The 18,406-nt window shown below is 37.5% G+C and overlaps 1 protein-coding gene across 2 annotated transcripts in view; it reads right to left on the reverse strand.

Moving 5' to 3' along the window:
- Positions 1–5,065, reverse strand: part of GOLM2 (golgi membrane protein 2) — a 104,212-nt gene extending 99,147 nt beyond the window's left edge. For both annotated transcript variants that reach the window (XM_054565478.1, XM_054565477.1), the window contains exon 1: positions 4,453–5,065. In XM_054565478.1, the coding sequence (XP_054421453.1) occupies positions 4,453–4,779 (327 nt within the window). In that variant the 5' untranslated portion in view covers positions 4,780–5,065. The remainder of the gene's footprint in view (positions 1–4,452) is intronic.
- Positions 5,066–18,406: the final 13,341 nt, after the last annotated feature.

Here is an 18,406-nt window from a genome sequence, read left to right on the forward strand (position 1 = left end):
GACCAAAAATGGCATGATCCCCATGCTCCACCCTCCCTATTTACTCAGTCTCACCAGGAGCAACTTTTTCCTGTTTCCCCAGATGAAAAAAGTGTTCAAAGGGAACTGTTTTGCCAATGTGGAAATGGTGAAACAAAAAACACCAGAAGCACTAAGAGGCATCAAAATCAATTAGTTAAAAAACTTTATTGAGTAGTGGAGAAAACGTCCCAATAGGTGTATTGCATCAAATGGATGGTACTTTGAAAGTGACTGATGTTTAAGCATGTAAGAATAAATACACAATTTTTTTATAAATAAATTTCAATTTGTGGGGGGTCTTACCTCATACAGACCTTCCATTCATTTGGGACAGTAAGTGCAGAAGGGAATGGTGAAATTTTAGGTCTGGAAGGGGTCTTATTTACCCCTTTATTTTCTTAGTGAGGACATTGAGGCCCAGAGAACTCAGGTAATTTCCCTAAGGTCACACAGTAATTTTAGTAGTAGAGTTAGAAACATAACCCAGGTTCCCTTTCTAGCTTCCAGTGCATTTTGGGCAGCTGCTCCTAAAATCTTACTACCAGACTCTCACTATCAGAAAAGGGAGTAATTTAGTCTTATATTTCATCTGAGGCTGCTCTCCAGGGAAGATAAGGATTCCTGTGAAGTCAGCTGGAAAAATTTTTGTGACTCTTATAGTTTCCTGGAATCTGGGTGGAGGTCCTATAGCTTGCTAGCCAAGGTCCAATCCAGGCAAGGCCAAGATGGAGTGACTTTCAGATGATCTAGGTTTGGTGTTCTCTTAGAGGGTAGGGCAGGCCTCCTCCTCCTTCTTTTTGAAAGATGAGAAAAGGGGGGTGATGATCAGCAGAGGTCAGGTCTGACCTAAGAACAAGTCACTTAACATCAAGCCCCAAATACTCCAAACTCTTTAGAATATGTTTAAAAACGGTTTTGAACAGTGAAAAAAAATGACTTGATGGGTTTATTGCATTAAATGGAGAATACTCTGAAGGTGACTGAAGTTTAAATATGTAAGAATAAATACACTGTTTTTTATAAATAAATTCTGGGTTTTAGGGGGGTCCCCCTCACATCAAGGGAGTAGCAGCAATAAAGGAAACACCTCTGAAGGACAAATTTCATCTATAACTCATCTAGACCAAGACTACCCTTCCCATTAGCTGTTCAGAGTCTCCTCATTAACCCCAGGAACAAACATTCACAAGTACTACAACAAAAATACTATAACTAGCTCAAAATATGTAACTGATTGATAAATAAGAGATAATAGATTTGTAAGCTAGCCGCATACAATATTAGCTAAACAAAAGTAGTTAAGATACCTAGGAAAACATTTCCCAGCTATGTGCTTTGCTATATCCTTCTCTACCATGATAACAAATAGGCTGTCAAAATAGAAATCTGTGATCAAATTAACTGAGACCAGTTTAAACAAAATTAAATAGGCTTCTTTACTAATAGGTTTCTTTTCTTTTTAATTTACCATTTTAACCATTTTTTAAAAGAATTTTTAAAAGATTTTATTGATTTATATTTAGACAGAAGGGAAGGGAGGGAGGAAGAGAGGGAGAGGAACATTAATGTGTGGTTGCCTTTTGCACACCCCTTACTGGGGACCTGGCCTGCAACCCAGGCATGAGCCCTGACCAGGAATCAAACCAGCAACCCTTTGGTTCACAGGCCAGTGCTCAATCCAGTGAGCCATACCAGCCAGGGAGATTTCTTAGAGACTTTATAACAATTTATGATGGAAGTGAAAGCAGAAAGTGCCAAAGCAGGCCTGTATTTGAACATCAAGAAGATAAAAATCATGACTAAGGCAGAAATACACAAATTTAACACAGATAATGAAGACACTGAAATTGTTAAAAATTTTGCTTACCCTGGTTCATTCACTGATTCAAAAGGAGACTGAAGCCAAGAAATCAAGAGAAGGCTGAGACTTACAGGGGTAGCAATGGAAGAATCAGGAAAGATCATCAAGAGCAAAAGTGTTATTAGAGACCAAGGTTAAGATCATCCACACTCTCGTATTCCCAATTACTATGTATGGATACAAAAGTTGGACACTGAAGAAGGCTGATAGGAAAAAAATTGATTGATTTGAAATACGGTGTTAAAGGAGAGCTTTACAGAAACCCTAGACTGCTAGAAAGACAAACAAGTAGAGCAAATTAAGCCTGAAACATCACTGGTGGCAAAAACAACAAAACTTTAAAGCAGTCCTACTTGGGCACATCATGAGAAGGCAGGGTGCCTTGGAAAAGACCATAATGCTGAGAAAAATAGGCGATGGAAAAAAAGGAAGACCAAATATGAAATGGATTGCCTACAAAAAGAACATAAGACATGAGTCTACAGGAGCTGAGTGCCTAGGGCTGCTGAGGAAGGACAATGTGGACATCACGCACTCACAGGCTGGCCAAGAACAGCATGTAGCAATTATGAACTCCAGGTAGAGGATATACTACTTACACTGTTTTCATTTTTTCCTCCTGAGCACCTATTAACAGTTGCTAGGATAGTATTCTGATTAACACCACTTTTAGAAGTGCTGCTCTAAAGAGAAAGCAAAGGCCCAAGAATAGAGTTCATTATTAGGTGGTTGGAGAAAAAAAAATCCAGCAAAGAATATAGTAAGGAAGGTAAGAAGCAAATCTGGGGAGTTCAATATTATAGAAGTAAGAAGGGAGATAGTTTCAAAAAAGCTAGAGATAATCAACAGAACCAGATTACTGAGTAATTAAATAGATTGAGAATAAAAATGTTTTATGGATTTCACTAGGAAGACTGTCATATGTGACCTTCAAGTGAATGGCTTCAGAAAAGGGGAAGAAAGAAGACTGGCTGACTGAATAAATTAAGATTAGGAAGGGGATGAAAAAGAAGTTGATGAAACATTTATAGACTACTCATAATTGGAGTTTAGCTGAGAAAGGAAAAACATCAGTTCATTGAGAGAAGGGAGTATATGGGGCATAGAAATTTTCTTACAACAGGGTACACCTATACCTGTTTGAAGGTAAAAGTGAAAACCTACTAAAACTGATAATCACAGTCCAGCAGATGGAAGAAATGGAACCAAGAGTAGAAATTACTAGAAAAGACATATCTTTCCTTTCAGATTGGAAGAACTTGAGTAGTAATACCTAACTATTCAGAGTCTGAAGACCTCATTTAAATATTCCAAAATTTCACAGGTTTCTGCCTACTCCATTCAAGAGAATTTTTATCTTCAGAGTTCAGTGTGTAGTGTATATAAATCTGGTAATCTCTTATTCCTTTCAGAGGATGTCTATGTTGTGGTGAAGAGGTGGGGGTTACGGAGAAGCACTTACCTGAGGGCCTCAATCTTCATGAAGCAGAACAAAGGTAGAGGCTGGTGACAATAAAGAAGTTAGGAGCTCATGGAGATTTTAATTTATAATGACTTACTATAAGTGATTTTGATACACAAAATAAAAACTTATAAATTATAATAGAAACACACAAAAAACAATGCAAAAAATACTAAAGAAGCATACAGAAGGGCATCTACTTATCCCACTCAGAAATTTTCACAACTCTGCTATACCAACAGACGTTTCATAAATCATAAATTAATATAGTCCCAATATGCTAGTAAGAACAAAGACTATTTAGTAGCAGGTCTTCGGTTACAGTCCAGCTTTAAACTTTTTAAATTTAAACTTTACATGTCTTTCCATCTGCATAAAACACCAACGATAATAGCTACTTAAGCATACAAAATTTCATTTTTATTTCCTTTCAAAAACAATGAGAACATTGCCATGAGAGTCTGTGGCACTTAACATATTTTTAGAGTTTACTTTTTTTGGCTAATTTCATTAACAATTCATATTGAGTACGTAATTTTGGATTAACTATGCCCATGTCGCAAATGTGGTGCATGTACGGTTCCAGAGTCTATCATAACATTTTGATCACAAAACGGCAGTAATATTTGATTCTATAACTACTTAATATACTGACCTAGAGAAATTTATGAAAAGTCATACTGCTTAAAAAATACACGACTACCATAAGTAGAGGAGTTAGAGGAGGCTCCATTCTTGAAACAAAGAAATTAATATTGATCAGTGTGCATGGAATAAGGTTAAGGCAACAATACCCACACCCAATCTGGCACTCTCCAGATCTGTGTATCTGTGAACGTAAGGCGGCCACATAGGCCAGATGATTACCACTGCCAGCTCAGCAGCTGAGCTTGGAGAAAAGGCGGCATCCACACATAGGCCACCCTTGAGAACCAGAACTTAGAGCCAGTTAAGTCTGGCAGGAACTGAGGAATGTGGCAGTGATAAACCAAGAAAAGTCCCACAGAAGCAGCTGTTGACGGTAAAGGGGAGCCTCCGGGGCTGCAATCCTGGAAGGCACCAAGGAGCTAAAATTAATGGGTGTTGAGGGGGAAGGGCTCGTCCTTACCTTGTCATCTTCGCATCTCTTCCCTAGGCCCTCCCTGGCCTGCAGTCGGCTGCTGAGACGGCCGTAATCGGCCTCCTTCTGGTCAATCTGCTTCTTGTGCGAGTCCACCAAGAGCAAGAGGTCCGAATTGCGCTTCTCCAGGCGCCCGCGGGCTACTTCGGTACGCTGGACCTGGCCCTGCAGCTCGGCCACCTCCTCCTGAAGCAGGACGTGGCGGGAGGAGATGCTCCAGTAGTTGAAGGCGAGGATCGCGATCACTATCAGCAGCACCACCAACACGAAGGAGGGCAGGCGGCCACCCCGCCGGTTGGCCCCGAAACCCACCATGGGGACGAACCGGGCTGTGTCTGGGGACCTCGGTGCCGACACCTGCCGGCAGAAGCTCAGGCCTCCGCTGAGTTGCCTGGGGGACGCGGCCCCAGGGCCAGCGGAGGGAGTAGGCGGGCCAGTGCGCTAGCAGGCTAGCCGGAGAAGGGGGCGGGGCTGCAAGCCCCTCCCCGCCCCCTCTCCTCAAAACGGGCCGAGACGCTTCTGGAGGCTTTGAACGCGACCCTGCACCGGCGGAGAACGAAGGAAACCTAACTGCCCACACCTCGGGCCCAACACCTCAGGGTTAGAGGGCGGGGAAAAGAGCCGGAAGGGGGCGGATTAAATTCTAGCCCCGCCCACCGACTGTGTCTGGGTAGCCTAGGGGGCCATTTCCTAGTTTCCGCCAACGTCCCCTCTTCTCGCGAGAAAGTGGGCTTCTCTCGCCCTTTGCAGTCTTATCTCGCGAGAGTTTTATCTGTAGGAAGGGTGTTGTGTCAATTTTGGCAGATTGTGTTAGCTGTTGCACCCGAATAGGAGTCCCTTCCATTTTTTACCTGCTCCATTCCCTTAACCCAGGGTGTAGGGAGTGCCTGCTCTGCCCCTCCCGAGAGTTTTTGTCTTTGAAGACTTCTGGGGCTGCAACCGCTCTGCCGGAAAAACTGTAGGTGAGCTGCGGACAGAAAGTGCTACTAGAAAGGTTTTGTACTTCAATAGAAGGAAATTTTCTCGTGTTAACGATGTAGAGAGAGCGCAAAACAAAAAAGACAATAAAATAGTGGTGCCTCAAACATTACGGAGAAAAGCAAGAAAAACTAAGCTTTACGACTGAAAGGGGTGGTGCCAGCTGGTTTCCAAGGTTACTGCTTTCACGAACGGAAAGAATTTAAGAATGTGTGAGCTTCTGTTCTTAAACTGCTGCTTTTGCTTCAAGCTGGGCTTCCAAAGTCCAGAAACTGCCCTGAATGGTGATAACTAATCCTGTTACTGACAGCCAGCACATTCTAAATTACATAGCTGTCTTACAAAATGTTTTTGCATGCGTATTCTCATATTGTCCTGTCAACCACACTTTTACAGATCAGGAATCCAAGACACAAAATGGTCCAGGAACTTTTTCAAAGTCCCATCCATGTCTTGTTTGACACAAAATTAGACTTGAATTCAGATCACTGTTCTCTAACGTAACTGATGCTTGCATTATATCTGGCTGTTACTACATGTTCAGCGTTAATTATGGTGCTGCAGAGAAAGACCCCACATCTTTGGTCTGCATATTTCCTTTGCCCTTGCATAAAAATTTTAGAAGTTATTGGTTCTATTCCTGTCTAAGGAGAAGATGGAGTTGCTTCATTTTTCAAACCTCAGGTTAAAGAACTTCCATGAACATAAAACCTCAAGAACACAAAAAAAACTTTGGTATTTTCATTCAAATCAGAGTGGTATGATTTTCCGGCAGAAAGATGTCATCTTTGAATAATTATTCTATGATTTCTATCCATTTCAAAATCAGTTACCTGCCTAATGGTCATAGAATAGCCCAGAAGAATTATTGCATCTTCAAAGTGTGATAACTTCCATTTCACAGATGGAGAAAAACAACTAACCCCACAATTACTAATATTTAATTCACGTCAAAATTGATCCCTTTGCTCTGATTTCCTAAGATCTAAGAAATCCTATCCAATCTCCAATGACAAGCCAATTTTCATAAAAAGAAGAAAGGTAAAAATGGGAAATCATTGAATACAAATAATGAGCCTTCCCATCTATCCTTTCCTCAACTTCATATTGACCTGGCTTTGCTTAGCCAGCTGTAAAAAAATTAATCTATCAAGACATGTTAACTGCTGAAGATGTAACTCTTTCCAAAAGTGTTCACATTTTTGGCATCCTACCCGTGTATGGAACAGCCTGTGCCTTTTACCTCCCCCATAGGAACATTACCTCTGCCTTTCTAAGCTCCAAGGGCCCTTTTACTACCTTTGTAACTTTCTAAAAATTTTCTCTTATAATTTGAAAAGGAAAAAAAGTGTTTACATTTTTATATAGGATTCCAACACATGAAACTACAATATAGAAAACACATTTACATACATTATTTTCATCAGATGCTTCAAAGAACTATTTGGTACCATTATTCCATTTTAGAGATGCAGAAGTAATTTACACAAAGTCATATGTCTCCTAAGTGTCAGAGCTGAATCTTGAAAACCAATTCTTTTTTCACGCCTCCCCTCAAGGGACAATTTTTTTTCTGTTTTAACGGTTCCCTCTTCGAGCTAATCCCCCTACTAATGAACCCAATCCAGATATCATCAAGACAGTATATAAGTGCTCTCCTATAATTGGTTCTGGATTAGGCATTAAACCAATTGGAGTAAAAATCAGTTCCTTAAACCAGATGATCAAGGTTAACAATATTAAGTCATGTCATTAGTGTGTGCTTTTTGTATGATGTCATGAGAATAGTGTTCTCTGATCTTCCTTCCCAAAACTCATAATCCTAGTCCAATCATGAGCGAAACAGACAATTCTTGATTAAAAAACATTATACAAAGTACTTTAATTACTGTAATCCTACAAACTGTCAAGGTCATTATAAACAAGGAAAATCTGAAAAACTTTCACAGCCAAAAGGATAAAGAGACATAATTACTATTGGGTTGGCCAAATAGTTCATTTAGTTTTTTCCATATGATGGCTCTAGTAGTGCTTAGTTGTCTTTAACTTTATTTGAAACAATTTTATTAGATTGTATTGTGACAGCCTGCATTTGAAAAATTTTATCAAAATTGCTGAATTTTTGTGCAACTATTTTAATATTGAAGATGGAAGAAAATATGTAACATTTTCAGCATATTATGCTTTATTATTTCTTTTTTTAAATGTGTATTTCCTGGGTTTACAGCATGCACCTCTCTACTTGACATCCATAGTCATTTTTTAAAAGATTTTATTTATTTATAGAAAGAGAGGAAGGGAGGGAGAAAGAGAGGGAGAGAAACACTGATGTGATGTGTGAGAGAAACATTAACTGGTTGCCTCCCCCAAACACCCAACCGGGGACCCATCCCACAACCCAGGCATGTGCAAACCAGCAACCCCTTGGTCCTCAGGCCAGTGCTCAATCCACTAACCCACTCCAGACATGTCTATGCTTTATTATTTCAAGAAAGGTAAAAATGCAATTGAAATGCAAACAAAAGATTTGTGCAGTATATGGAGAAGATGCTGTGGCTGATTGAACACGTCAAAAGTGGTTTGCCAAGTTTCTTTGTGCTACTGACCAATAATTGACAAAATGTCAATTATTTGACATTTTGGCCAAATAATTCTTTGCTATAGGGTTGTCTTACGTACTGGGAGATGTTTAGCAGCGCCTCTGGCCTCTACCAACTAGAAGCCAATAGTGGGAGATAACCAACATACTCAAAATATCCAAATCAATAAAGTTATTGGTGACAATTAAAAATGTGTCTTTTATTTTATGGAAAAAACATTGGATTTTTTGGCCAATCCTGTAAAGGTACTGTGGTATCCTAGATAGAATTCTAGAACAGAAAAGAGTCATTAGGTTAAAACTAAGGAAATCTGATAAAATATAAATATAAATCTTATAAAATATGAACTTTAGTTAATAATAAACTAAGTTATTAGTTAATTGATTGTCATAAATGTACGATGCTAATAAAGATGTTAATAATGGAGGAGATTGAATGTAGGGTATATGAGAATTCTCTACTATTTTCACAATTTTTCTGTATTTCTAAAACTATTCTAAAGTAAAATTACTTTTAAAGAGTCAGTTCCTATCTTTTGGGATATCTTTTAGGTTATCAAGTATAGACATAAATATATTCTTACAACTAGAAAGGCAGTATAATCATACAGAAATAATGTTTTAAGATTTAATTGAGAAGTAAGCATCTATTATAGAGTGGCAAGTGTGGTTGAATCATGGGAATTTTCCTGTTTAGATGGAGTGTTCTTTAAAGGCAGGACTCAAATCATTTATTTCTCTTGTAAAAACCTAACTTGTTTTTAAGTCCAAAACACTATTTGGAATATACTGACTTCAATATATGTTGACTCAAAAAAATTTGATGTGCTGCAGTTGAGCAGAGGAGGGATTATTTTATAACTTATTCCTCAATATTTAGGACATTGGGTAAGACTAGGTTAGAGAAGGTCCCAGCTCATAGAAATACCAAATACACAGATGTAGGCAAGTTCTTTCCATTGTAAATGAAAAGAAAAACCCAACCTAAACTGGTTTAAGTAAAAAATAAAATATTAAATTTAAAAATATGTATATATTGGAAAGATACTAGGAAAGTTCATGATACTATTGGAAGAACAGCTGGAGCTGGGGTATGTATAGGGCACTCGAGGCTTTTATGACCGATTCTTTCTGTTTCTGCTTTCTGCCTGGCTTTATTCTGTCCTGCTTCAGGTAGTCCTTTTCATTGTAGACAGAAAATATGGCCCCAGCATCCCCAGGATCATATCCTGCCAGTTCCATGATCTGAGAATTAAGGGAAGCCTGTCTTCTAACTGTTATCAGTACAAAAATTACCAGGGAAGGATTCTAGTTGTTCAAGCCTAATCATGTGCATACCACTTGCAACCATCTCTGTGGCCAGGGAGGTGAGGTATTATGATGATGGAACATTGGACACTCCTTTGTGACCAATGGGCAGTCTGACACCAAGAAACAGCATTGGGTAGACCAAAACAAATGTTAGCTGCAACTGAGTTTTCTTTATGTTGAGATGTATTACCTCCCTCCAATTAAAAACAATTAGTAAGTGAATAAAGACATGGTGTTGCCGATTAGCCTCCCCAGGAAACAGACTCTGAGATGGATATTAGTGATAGAAGTTTTTTTAGGGAGTGTTCTTGGGGTCACCACTCACAGATGGTAAAAGAAGGGAGGAAAACAGGAGGGACAGAGGGAGAAGTTGGGCTGCTACACAGTCTCAGTGAAAGCCTCACCCGATTCCATGTAGAGCCCTGAAGCTGGAATGGCCCTTCAAAGTTATCCTGAGTCAGAGGGGTCCAGGCCTTTATACCCTTACAGCAACCAGGTTTTAGATAGCTAGAGGGAAAGGGCAAGTAGGCTGTGTGCTAATTCTAATCAATTAGTAACAATGCCTGGATTTCTGTATTTAAAAAGATTGAGAAAGTGTATCTGGGCGAAGTGAGAAAGAAAGCTATGATTAATTAGCAATTTGGCCACAGGCACAGGAGGACCTATGATGTCCTGTATGCGAGGTGGATGCTATGATGTGCCACCTTTCAGGAGGGAAAGACTTCTTCCCCTAGCTGCTGAGAATGCTGCCAGCAGATAGCCCTCAACCATCAGCCCCCTCCACAATCGCTTCTTCAGAGGGCTACCTTGTTAAGAGAATGCCTCCTTTCCATGGCAGCCTACAACCAATATTAGTAAAGAGAACACATATTTGGTAAGTTATAATACATCCCTATGTCAAACCCATTTCCTGCACTTGTATAGCAAGAGGCAATATACTATAGGGGTAATGTGAGCTCTGGAGCAAGAATGGGTGAGTTGAAAGTCTCTCTCTGCCTTTTACTAATTTTATAACATCAGACAAAGTGCTTAACCTCGGTACCCTAATTTTCTCCTTTCCAAAATGTCATGTCCATTAGGGTTAAGTTTGGCTTCATATAACAGGGGAAAGAATGACTCAAAGATAGGATTTACTTCTCTCGCATAACAAAATCCAATAGCAGACCATCCAGGACTGAGATGGCAGGTTCCTTCCAGCTCACTGCCCTGCCATCCCTACCGAATGGACCTCATCTTCACTTCCAGATATGACATTCTTTTTTTTTAATTTTACTTTTCCTTTACAATTTACTTTTAATATTATTTTGTATTAGTTTCAGGTATACAGCATAGTGGTTAGATAATCATATACTTTACAGAGTCTTTGATATTTCTAGTAACCACTTGGCATCATACATAGTTATTACAATATTATTGACTACATTCTCTATGCTGTACTTCACATTCCATGACTATTTTGTAATTATAAATTTGTACTTCTTAATTCCTATTTTGTAAATGCCAATTTGTACTTCTTAATCCCTTCATCTTTTCACCCAGTCCTCCAACCCCCTTCCTCTCTGGCAACCACCAGTCTATTCTCTGTATCTGTGAACCAGATGTGAATTTCTTGATCCAGGAAGCAGGAAGGAAGAAGGACAATCCCCTCTCCAGTATTTAAGAAGAATTTCAAAACTACATGTCTACTTCTCGTTGATCTGAACTTAGTCACATGATCGCTCCCAAAGTCGAAGGAGGCAAGGAGATATAGCCTTACAGCAGCAATGTGTTGAGTTGAAAATTAGGGTCTCTTAGTAAAGGAAAAGGTAAGGAGTATAAGGAAGTAAAAACAAACTGCCACAAGTGGGGATAATAATAATGCCTATCTCTTATGGTTGTTGTGTGAATTAAATGAGTTAATATATGTACAGTGCTTAGAATGGGCACTGTACATATATTAACAAGTATTCAATAAATATTGCTACTCTTGCTACTATTACTATACCAGTGGCTTACAGTTTGTGGAGAGGGCATGAATGAATCTATATCTTTACTAACCTTTGTCTATATATTGAATACAAAATCTCACTACTTTTTAAAAATGTCTAAGGTGCTATTGTGATGGATAAAATTAAAGTTTATTTAAAAATTACTAGTGATTTTACCATAACCTTTTTTATTATATTTTCTTAGTCAATGGACACTTAAAGTATATTTACTATCACATTGGTATCCTGCACTATTTTTGACATTAAAAAAGAAGTCATTAGAGTCAAAAGATTAGCAATCTTTCACCTATAGGCCTCTCTCAGCCTCTTCAGATTTGTTTTTTCCATATGTCCTGCTTCCCAAGCTATATTATTTCTCTGATCCTTTGTTTGGCTATTCCATATTGGAATCCCTTTCTCACTTCCTTCTTTCACTGCCACATTCATCATTAATAAAAATAATACAAATTTCTCAGGTACCCATGCAATCACAGTTATATTATTAACAAAATATTTGACTGACAAAATAATTAAAAGGTTATTACAAAGTGGATAATGCTTTTAAATGAAAAATTTTAAAAAATTATTATGACATTGTGTTATTGGAAGCCTACTTTGTTCAAGCTTTTATATCAGGGCATGTGTGTTAATTAATTTACTAATTAATTATTCAAATATTTATAGATTGCCTGTTGTGTGCCAGATAGTGTTGTAGGTAGGAGACGCTGCAGTGCATATAGCAGAGACAGAAACATTCTCCTGAACCTTTCAAATGCCTAACCAGAGAACTATTCAGTCTACCTCCTTAAAACACTCCTGACATTTCCCATCCCCTCCTGCTCCCAAGTAGAACTGATCATTTTCTTATTGTGCCTCCTTGATATTCTCTAGATTTATATCATAGCAATTTATTTGCTGTGACATATCTGCCTCCTACTAAACTTTTAGTAGATGTTTTTCTCCTGGACCACGTTAACAGATAGTATGCAGTAAACTGTAATTTTGTTTTGACCCCGCATCACTAGGCTCTCTTCCCCTTCTCTAATGACTGCTCACTTTTTTCTTCCCAGTTTCTTTGGATTTGTCTGAAACACTTTTTGAATATTCTCTTAACCATTTCACCCTTATGTTTTTTTCTTATATTCTCAAATTATGGAATTTTAGAACAGTAAGGCAATTTAGAGATTACCTAATCTAAAACTTGCATTTTGAAGTACGAAGGTAAAGATTAAAATCCAGAAAAATAATGTCACTTGCTCAAAATTATTCTATTTTACTGGTTAAAGTCAGACCTAGGATCAGAGTCCAAGCTTTCTGCAAGGTCCAGCATAAGTCCTCCATCTCTGAGACCTTCCTTAAAGTTCCAGCTCTGCTCATCTCTTTCTCTTCTGAAGTAAGCACTTATTGCTTACAAATTGCATTGTTTTGGCAATAATCATAGAATATAATACTGCCTTATATTGTTATTCGGCTCTTTCATATTGGTGTGTCTCAACTGGCTACTTAGCTGTAAACTCCAGAAAGCACAGATTTCATCACTTTTATTTTCTCTTTTCTTAGCAGGTAGCAAGCACAGTAGCTAACAGATATTAAGAAAATACATATTAAGTGAATTAATTGACACATAGTAGGAATTCAATAAATATTTTTGCCTTATTAATCATCACTTCTTACATATCTCTCCAAAAAATAGTGGTTCTTGTTCCTTAGTATTTTGCTTCTATTTCCCTTGTAATTTTTAAAAAACAGACTTAGACTCTTGGCAATCAGTGAAAAGATGGTCATGCCTCTGCATAGTCTACTGCAATGTATTTTTTCTGGACTTGGCAGAAAACCCGAGGTTTCTGCCCTATTTTTTGTTTTCTGCACTGCAGTTCATCTAATCTTCTAGCTCGTGGTGGCTTCCTCTGCTAGACATTGTTCTATAGAGTGGCCCCATTTAATGTTGAGGTATTTTATGTGGGGCTGGTATCAAATGATCATCATGTAATTTTCCAAAACTTTATTTTATTTATTTTGGTTCCCTGGTGCAGTGTATCTGCTTCTGCTTCTGCATCGCCTGGTATTACAATAAATCCACCTGTGCTAAGGTAGAAGACACAGCAATGAACAGAGCTAGTCTTGTGTTATGTGGTACCCTTTAGGCAGATCTTCATTTATCCATTGCTTTAAGTATTTTTTAACCTATGTAGCTTTTCCCTAAATCTGTTAGTTTCAGCATGTTGTTTTTATTGTTTTCAGCAGTGCAATCCCCTGATCTATGTCAGGTAAACATGATGATGGATTGAATTCACTTCCCTGCTCCTGTTCAGATGCTGTCTTGATTTGTCAGTATCTTGGAGAAGAAGCACATGGCATCCCAAGACAGAACAGAAGCCAACGTTTGCAAAACACCACATTTTTCACCAGGGTAGTATAGTAACTTTGAAATACTAATATGTTTTGAAATATGTTCTTGAGCACTTCCTATTAACATTATGTTAGTATACATAATGTTCTTTCTTTTGGCATTTGGGCATTGTTAGAATTATTTAAAATCCATATTAAAAATTATTGGTATTTTATAGAAAATCTGCTAATTTCCGTAGCCAAGTAACTTCTTTCAAATAATATGTTGACTAGATCATACTGTATCACACTGCGCTAGATCATGCCTTCATGCTTTGGTAAATTCTGTCGCCCTTCCCTTGCATGCACTCCCTTTCTCATTCTTTAAGTCCCTTATGATCCTATTTGAAAGTTTCTGCCTGAATAGTTTCTTCTTTGTGTCCCTATTATACCTAACTTACATGTCTAATATTATACTTATTATACCTGTCCTATTTACATATTTATTATCCTGTTAGATTTTGAGATCCTTAAAGGTGAGGACTTTGTCTCATTTATCCATCATCTAGTGATATAGTTGCATATATTATGTTTAATGAATAACTTAAAATGATATATTTCTTCTGGATATAGTTAATTCATCCTTAGTCACTCTACCATATATAAGGAAAATCCTAAAAGTCTTATTTTTTCCATTTTGTTTAGAAATTGAAATAATTTAATACTTTACCTTCATTATTATAAAAGTAATGCCTGCCCAGAACAACAACAACACAACAAAAATTAGAGAATCAGAAAGGAAAACAAAATGAGAAAATTGCCTATAATTCCACTTATATAGGTATGATCATTAATACCATGTTAATATAGATCTTTCCAGGCTTTTTCTATCTACATACAAACACATATATAATATAAACAAAAATGGGATATCATAACATAGCATTGTATGATATGCTTTTTCATTTAATATCTTGTAGGCAACTCCCCATGTCAATAAATTGCAGCACTATGTATTCACTTTTGGTAAATGCATAGAAAAATGTACTTTATTTAACCAATCTCTATAGATGGACACTAAGTATTTTATGTAGAGTCTTACTGTTACATGGAACAAAGTCACCCTCTATCACAAGGCACTTTAAAAATGTAAGTAAGACCAATTCAATTGTCTCAAGAAAAAGAAGATTGTCTTATAAAGATGTGCATAGGTTGGAACTGGAACCAGAAGTCCATCTGTCAGGAATTAAGCTCTAGGAACGAGCTATCATTTCTGATGCCTCTGTCCCTCCTCTTTCTCCAGGCCTCCCTAATAACTCCCTTCTTTCTCAGAGTGTGTTTGCTTCCTCTTAACTTCTACCTTAACATAGTTTTGGGGTGGCTTATTCCTGACTCTCAATGTATGACAGTCTTTCAGTTTCTCTTACTGCTTCTCAGTTTGTAGAAGTTCAGGTATGTTCATCCAGTGCTCAGAGAATGATCTTGTACACTCCACTTTGGATCCCATGGTATAGAGACTAGAGGAGAAGTGGCAAGAGATGAGGATAAAGAGGTAAGTGAGGACCAGATTGTGGAGAGGCTCATACGAAAAGGCGGGGATTTTTACCCAAAAGTAGTAGGAAGCCACCAAAAGGTTTTAAGAAAGAGTGACACAATCAGATTCATGATTTAGGAAGAGTTTTCTAGTTAAGTGTGACTGTGCCTGCAAATTTATAGATGGCAGAAAGGCTAGTTAGGAGACTTGTAATAATTCAGGTGAGCAATGAGAAAACCAGGGAAACAGTTTTTAATTCAGGCAACTGGATCCATTCTTTCACTGAAATAGGGAACCCTCGAAAACTAATCAGAAGTTTGTTTCTAAATGAACTTAACAGCCTTTTCTGTACCTACAGAAGATTTTCCAGTTGTAGAGAAAAATTGCGCACTAAGTCCTTGAAAATCTTTATCTGACAACCTCAGATCTTTCTACTCTCTTAAATCTCTGTACGAGCTGTGTGGGGATGTAATTGTCTTGAGTTTTAAGCCAGGCAGTTAATGTTATACCTCTGGCTTTATCCTCTATCATAATGAAATCAATTTTCTTGACTGAATACCATGTCACACCTTATGCCTCCTTCTGCTAATATGTGAGTGATACACATTTGCCCCATTCTGGGAAGTTGTTTTGGAAGAAACATCTGTCTAGGCTGTTTTTCACTTCTAAAAAATATTAGGATGGCTGACCCATGCTTTGGAAAATGAATTCCACAGAAAAGGAAACAAGATTTCTAGTTTAGTCAGCTAGCTTTATAACAATACACAAATGGTCCTTTTGGTCTAGGAGTGTAATGGTAGATAGGACCTGGAAAGTTTATCGTGCCTAGTGCCCCTTGTACTCAGATCTGCCTTTTATTCCTCAAGAAGGACCTATTCAAGCAAGACCAATGGCCAACTCTCCTGGGCATGGATAGAACAGGAAACCTGTCCATTTCTTTTCCTCTTTTTCCTCTCCCAATGGGTGATGATTTTTAGGTGGGAACATATTAAGTCTAAGAATTTACTAACTTGAAAAACTGCTTGTTAGAATATATGTCTTACCTATAGTATTATCTGACCCATCTTACCTAACTCCAATGAACTATACCCCCCCCCAAACACTGTCCAAGAATTAATGAAGACTTACCTCTTGCTTAGAACTTCTTTAAAGATTGTCTATAAATACTAGATTAGAGTTTTTCTTTTTTAAAAATTATCAAATATTTAGGATGGCCAGTTTATTGTAAACATTTCCGATGTAATTAAATATTACATGGTGACATGGTTTTATTTTACTTTATTTTTAATTTTTAAAAACATTTATTGATTTGAGAGAGAGGAAGGGAGGGAGAAACATCAGTGTTAGATAGAAACATCAGTTGGTTGCCTCCCATACGCGCCCTGACTGGGCATCAAACTCACAACCTAGGTATGTGTCCTGAACAGGAATCAAACTCACAACTTTTTGGTATATGAGATGACACTCCAACCAACTGAGCCACACTGGCCAGGGCCACAGTGACATTTTTTTTAATGACTACTATTTGCAAACCAACTTATATATATGCCATAATTTCCAAAAATATCCTATTGCTGAAAATTTATATGGTTTTCTTAATTCTAAATAAGTATAATTCTGGGTGAATATTCATAAATGATATTTTGTTCTGATATTTCTTCATCCTATGATAATGTCCTTCTCACTTTCTTAGGTTCTAATATAGTTTGTTAAATATAAGAGAAAAGGGAGGGCATTGTGTAGAAGTGTGTTTCTTTTTTTTTTTTTTCTGTGCTGAAGCTCCTTATTTTGGTGAAGTCCCATTTGTTTATCCTTTCCTTTATGTCCCTTGCTCTAGGGGACATATTGGTAAAAATATTGCTGCATGGAATATCTGAGAGTTTCCTGCCTATGTTCTCCTCTAGGGCTTTTATGGTGTCATGACTTATATTTAAGTCTTTTATCCATCTTGAGTTTATTTTTGTGTGTGGTATAAGCTGGTGGTCAAATTTCAATTTTGTGCATGTAGCTGTCTGGCTCTCCCAACACCATTTTTTGAAGAGACTATTTTTATTCCATTTTATGTTTCTGCCCCCTTTGTCAAATATTAATTGACCATAGAGACATACGTTTATTTCTGGGCTCTCTGTTCTGTTCCATTGATGTATGCGTCTGTACTTATGCCAGTACCAGACTGTTTTGATTACAGTGGCCTTGTAATATAGTTTGATATCAGGTATTGTGATCCCTCCTACTTTGTTCTTCTTTTGCAAAATTGCTGCAGCTATTCAGGGTCATTTATGGTTCCATATAAATTTTTGAATGTTTGTTCTATATATGTGAAATTTGTCATTGGTATTTTAATAGGGATTGCATTGAATCTATAAATTGCTTTGGGTAGTATGAACATTATGATGATAATTCTTCCCATCCTTGAACATGGTATATGTTTCCATTTATTTGTGTCTTCCTTGATTTCTTCCTTCAGCGTGCATAGTTTTCAAAGTATAGGTCTTTTACCTCCTTGGTTAAGTTTATGGCTAGGTAATTTCTTTTTCTTGTTGCTATAGCAAATGGGTTTTTTTTTCCTGATTTCAGATTCCATTATTTCATTGTTGGGGTACAAAAATGCCTTCAGTTTCTGAATATTGACTTTGTATCCTCCCGTTTTGCCAAATTCACTTACTAAGTTGAGTAGTTTTTTGGTGGAGTGCATAGGGTTTTCTATGTACACTATCATGTCAACTGCAAACAATGACAGTTTTACTTCCTTCTTTCCAATTTGGATGCCTTTTATTTCTTTTTCTTGTCTGATCTCTGTGGCTAAGACTTCCAATACTATGTTGAATAGAAGTGGTGAAAGCGGACATCCTTGTCTTGTTCCTGATCTTAGTGGGAAAGTTTTAGTTTTTGCCCTTTGAGTATGATGTTGGCTGTAGGTTTTTCATACATGGCCTTTATTATGTTGAGGTATGCCCCCTTTATTCCCACTTTGCTGAGTGTTTTTATCATGAATGGATGCTGTACCTTATCAAATGTTTTTTCCACATCTGTTGATATGATCATGTGATTTTTGCTTTTCCTTTTGTTAATGTGATGCATTATATTTATTGATTTGCAAATATTGAACCATCCTTGCATCCCTGGGATGAATCTCACTCGATCATGGTGGATGATCTTTTTAATGTATTGTTGGATGCGGTTTGCCAATATTTGTTGAGGATTTTAGTGTTTATGTTCATCAGT

The sequence above is a fragment of the Pteronotus mesoamericanus genome, unplaced genomic scaffold, assembly GCF_021234165.1.
Source record: "Pteronotus mesoamericanus isolate MK-2021 breed Mesoamerican mustached bat unplaced genomic scaffold, CSHL_Meso_final contig_164, whole genome shotgun sequence".
NCBI classification, from domain to species: domain Eukaryota; kingdom Metazoa; phylum Chordata; class Mammalia; order Chiroptera; family Mormoopidae; genus Pteronotus; species Pteronotus mesoamericanus.